Below are 5,342 nucleotides of genomic sequence, written 5' to 3'. Positions count from 1 at the left end.
ATTATTTGTTATGATATATTTCCTCAAATTAAGGGATAACATTTAACAGCTATTTGATTTAAAGAAAACTAAAAGTCTATCATCCAAATTTTCTAAACTTAAAAACAACACAACTCACGTTTTTATTTATTTATTTTTTTCCCCCTCAAGTTGCATCTTATTAAATTAATATATTATTAGGATATTAAGCTACATGACTCTTGACTAAGGGATAAGATTTAACAATAATTTAATTTAGATAAAACTTTATCATCTAAGTTTTAAAATATAAATTTTACTCCAACTAATAGTTTATTATTAAATTTTTTAGAACTTTATACACACGCGCGCGCACACACACACACACACTAAGCTATGACTTTTCGATATAATCACTCTTAACCAATAAAGTCACCCCTATAACCATATCCCACACAATACCACCCCACGTTCTTGTATTTTTTTTTTTTTCACTTTTTTTTTTCTTCTCAAGATGCAAATTATGCTTATATTTGAATCTAATAAATCCATCTTACTTATTTTTCTTTGCTTTTGAATTTGCACAAAGGACATTATGACAAATAAAGTTTATTATAAAGAAGCAAAATAATAGACACCCATGTAAGTTCTTGGTTATCTTATGTAATTTTTTTTTTTTATCTCAAATTTTGAACTTTTTGCGTATGTTTTGATTTTGGGTTTTGATTATTGTATTTAATTTGTGAGTGTTGATTTTTTTAATTAGACTATCACTAGGAAAAAAAAAATGCATTGAGGAACTATGTTGTTTATTATTATTTGTGTTGGCTAGGGCATAGATTAAATATAATTCAAATAGGAATAATTAAACTTATTCTATATCTCATATTAAGAAATTAACACGAAGCACAGAGAATTTTAAAATATAAAAATAGATAAACACCGATAAAGTCCAAACTCTAAACAATTAGAATTTAAAGTAATTTTTTTTATAATTAAAATTACTTACTTATTTTAGAATTTATTATTACTATTTATTTAATAATTTTGTTTTAGTTATTTAAAAAAAATAAGTTTACATATGAATTTTCATCGAGTCGTGACTTGCACAGGAATAATACTATTAACAATATAACTAAAATTACCTTTAGAAAAAGAAAATCAAGCAATATTGAAACGTACACCCACTGAAGTAAAGCCCCATAAATGAGGGTTGTTCTAGTAACATTTGTATTTTTTGAATATACATATAGGTGAAAAAAAGTATAAAAATATGTGTAATATTATGTAAACATTAAAAATTATTGCTCAAAATAACTTACCAAACAGTCTGAGCAATCTCACATTCATGAACTGTGGTTTCAGTTCAGACTTTCAGGTTTTAATAGCTACATGGTTGGTTAGGTGATAACTTGAAAACAAGGACATATACCAAACTGGGTGCGAGTGGAAGAAAAAGACCTTAAACAGAATGCAAAGCAAGCAACTAGCTCCTTTCATTTCTCAGTTTCTCTTTACCACCTTTCTTTATAAATTTTTTTCCTCTTTTTTACCTTTCCCTTTTGCTTGACTTTCAAGCACTCACCTAAGCTTCAGAATACCACAACTACAAGAGATTAAAAAACCCTCGTGTAATAAAGCTGGGCACAATGAAACAAATCTCTTTATCAAGATAAAGCAATGAACTTTATCCAAGAAATTCTAGTCCAAGCAACAGGTGTACTGTGGATTTAATACAAAGAGCAAGGGTACTATGGTCATGTAAAGTGATAAAGTAACACAAGGCCCATAGAACAGAGAACAGACCCTACAGTCACAGAGTTACATTTAGCTAAAGACAAGCAGCATTTCGTCACTCTCCATTAAACCCTCTTTATCTTTCACTCTGTCATTGTCTATGTGCAATCTTGTACCTCTTAACCAAGAAGTAAAACAAACATCTTCTTCATCATCATCAAATAGTCAATAGTTTTTCATGGCCCAAATACAGTTACAAAATACCAAAAAATAGAAGGTAAAAAAATGGAATCAGAAAGACCCTATCGCACTACAAGCACCAATAGTAGCAGCAATAGTAGCAGCACAAGCGAGCTCTTCATTTGCTTCACTTCACGCCTCTCTTCTTCTTCTTCCATGAAGCTCTCCTCCAAATCTATTCTCAGTCCAGGCCGTACTAGAGAACCATCTCAAATCTCTCTCTCCTCCTCTCTAAGCCGAAGACTAAGAAGCAACGGTAGCATGAAGGGAGGCCAAGCCTCGCCAATGTTCCCAACTGGGGCGAAGAAAAGAGGCTGTGCTTTTGAAAACCCAGAGCCCTCTTCACCCAAAGTCACCTGTATTGGTCAGGTGAGAGTCAAAACCAAGAAGCAAGGGAAAAAGTTGAGAACTAGATCGAAAAGAAGAGGGGAAGCGAGCTTTCGAAGAGTGGAGCAGCAAAATACAAGTCTTAATGTTACACAACAAGAGGTTAACGTTCAGAATAATAGTCAGTTCCAAAGCCAACAGCTTTTACAACAACAACAGCAGCAGCAGCATGAGTGTTCGCCGCATAGGAACCAAAGGTGGGTGCATTTACCAGTGACAATATGTGAAGGTTTGAGGGCTTTTGGTGCTGAGCTTAATTGCTTCCTGCCGTGTCGGTCTTCGTGTATGAGGGAAAAGGAAGAGAAAGCTGAGAGATCGGAGGGTGGTGGAAATGAGAGTTCTTGTGGGGCTGTGTTTGCGAGGTGGTTGGTGGCGATGCAAGAAAGTGAAGGGAAGGGTGAGAGGGAGATAGAGTTGGTGGTGGGAGAAGAAGAAAGCGAGATAGAGAGTGTGAGGAGAAAGAGTAGGAGGGAGATTTTTGAAGGGATTGAGATTAAGGAAGAGAGGATTGAGGAAGAACAAGAGGAAGGGAGAGTTAGTATTTGTATTCCGCCTAAGAATGCTTTGTTGCTCATGAGGTGTAGATCTGACCCTGTTAAAATGGCGGCTCTGGCTAATCGGTTTTGGGAGTCTCCGGTTCATGATAAAGATGAAGATAAAGATGAGGATAATGATAATGTGGAACACGAAGAAGAAGAACAACAAAGGGATTTGGAAGAAAGGCAAAGTAAAGTTGAGGTGGATGAGATTTGTGATAGTCAAGAGCATGGATACCCAGAAGAAAAGGCAAACTTGGATTTATTAGAAGAAGAAGAAGAAGAAGAAATAGTAGTAGACGAAAACCCAGAGCTTCAACAGCACCCAGAAGAGCAAGAAAACCATGAAGAAGAAAAAGTACGAGTAGAAGAAGAAAAAGTACAAGTAAAAGAAGAGTTGTTTGAGGAGGTGAACCAGCCAGTACCAGAACCAGAACTAAAACAAGAACCGGAAGCTCTTGTAGATCCCGAGGTTTTTGAACATAATGTAGTACTTCAAGAAATTGAGGATGTCCAAGAAAATGAAGCAGAGGCAGAACACGAAGAAGAAGATGAAGAAGAAGCAAGCTTTTCCTCTCCTACTTTAGTTTCCATACATTCGGAGCAAGAATCAGAAGCACAAGCACTAGAAGAAGAAGAAGAGCAAGAAGCAAAGGTTGAGGCTTTAGCCGAGGATGAAGATGAAGAAGAGTCACTGTCTGGGACGCCTTGGGAAGACGAAGAGACAGTGACCCAGGAAAGATTCGAACCTGAAGAAGAAGAAGAAGACGACCCAAATACCCACAAAAAGGAGCCGGTTATGGAAGAGTCGAAGTTCGGAGAAAGTCAACAACGAAAGCCTGAGAGAGATAGAGAAAGCTCAGTGTTACCAGATTGCTTGCTTTTAATGATGTGTGAGCCCAAGCTTTCCATGGAGGTATCCAAAGAAACCTGGGTTTGCAGTACCGACTTCATCCGATGGCTCCCAGAGAGACCCATCAAGAAAACCAACGGCGGAGGTGGAAAAGACCCCAAAAAAAGAGTGATCAGCACCGCCACCGAGGACAACTCTAAAAATCCTGCGCCGCCTACGCACACGGCGGCAGCGCACCACTTGTTACTTCAGCCGCCGCGTTCCTCGTGTTCTTTTCCAGCTGCGGTGGCGGCAGCGGCGGCTCCGGGAGCAGGAGTGTCGATGGCGACTATGATAGAGCAGAAGCTCGTGGGGGCAAAAGGGTACGAGCCGTTTGTGTTGACACGCTGTAAGTCGGAGCCGATGAGGTCTTCGGCTAAGTTGATGCCAGAGCCTTGTTTTTGGAAGAATAGGAACCTTGAGCCGCACCGCCCGGCTACGCTTGGAGTCGGCGCGGCTGGGGTTGGGTTCTGACAAATGGTTAAAGGTTTTAGTTTTACTGTACTGTAGGGTTTGCAGGACAGGTGTAGTTTTTTACTACTCCCGTATGTTTGTACATCTTTGTTTATTGATTTCCAAGCAATTCTTTTCTTTCTTTTTTTTTTTTTTTCCCTTTAATTAATTTTGTGTTATAAATAAGTTAGAATCAATTATAAAATTTACTGTGGACTGTGAAGCATGTCTGAGTATGATGATTGAGTGGAGTCTATGTTACCTGTAGGGCCCACAAGGGGTCAATTTAGAACCGTTAGATGGTGTGCTGGTGGGACAGTTGGATGTTTGGATAGTGGTAGTTTGCTTAATAAGCTCGTTACGTGTCTCATGAAATTATGAAAATAATTTTAGTTTGGTATATGGTCTTATCAGTCACTTTCCTAATCTCATATTGTGTAATGTTGGAGCAAACGTTATGTTATTGTTATGTGAGTAAACCATTGATGAATGTGTTAGGCTATGATTGCGATGGAGAACATTTTGAATAATTGTTTTTTTTTTTTGGGTCAAATCATCTTGACTAGAATAAGAAACATTCATGTTGATTATTGTCACTTAGACAGTGATCAAATTGAGCTAGAATCAACAATTATTGAAGTATGGTTGTAGAGTCCAGACCAGAGCGCATGGGTGTTGAGTTTCCCCTACTACTCAATAATAGTCTGCAGGGCAAATCAATTTCCAAGGCAGCATAAGTTAGTGGACTCCACTGGACTATCTTTTACAGAGATTTCAGCCTTTCCAGTGTTTTTATATAAAGATTCTTCATTCACCAGTGCTCGCTTTGTATGTTCTCTTTAATCTTTATTAGGTGTGAACAAGGACAAAGGTTCAAAAAATAGTGAAAAGTGAAAACCAAGAAGAAGAAAACGTTATGCTGGCACAGTTGCCTCCCAAGGATAATATATACGGTACTTACCTTTTGCTTAAAAAAAGAAAAGGATAAATATATATGGTTGGCAGCTTCTTATTGGCCTCATTATATGCTCTCAGTTTGTTAATAGAACTACCCTTGGGCCTTGGTGATCGATCCACTTGGACAAAACAATTACCACGATGGGTGCTTTGCTTACATCTATTTTTGATCTTTGAACCAT

The 5,342-nt window shown here is 37.6% G+C and overlaps 1 protein-coding gene across 1 annotated transcript; it reads left to right on the top strand.

The window, feature by feature from the left end:
• Positions 1–1,765: 1,765 nt before the first annotated feature.
• LOC142640818 (uncharacterized) lies at positions 1,766–4,426 on the top strand. The gene has a single exon (XM_075815103.1). It carries the CDS (start codon positions 1,981–1,983, stop codon positions 4,222–4,224), a length of 2,244 nt encoding a protein of 747 aa, XP_075671218.1. The 5' UTR covers positions 1,766–1,980; the 3' UTR covers positions 4,225–4,426.
• The last annotated feature ends 916 nt before the right edge of the window (positions 4,427–5,342 follow it).

This window comes from Castanea sativa, chromosome 6, assembly GCF_040712315.1.
Source record: "Castanea sativa cultivar Marrone di Chiusa Pesio chromosome 6, ASM4071231v1".
NCBI classification, from domain to species: Eukaryota; Viridiplantae; Streptophyta; class Magnoliopsida; order Fagales; family Fagaceae; genus Castanea; species Castanea sativa.
This window is presented reverse-complemented; position numbering and strand designations above follow the sequence as displayed.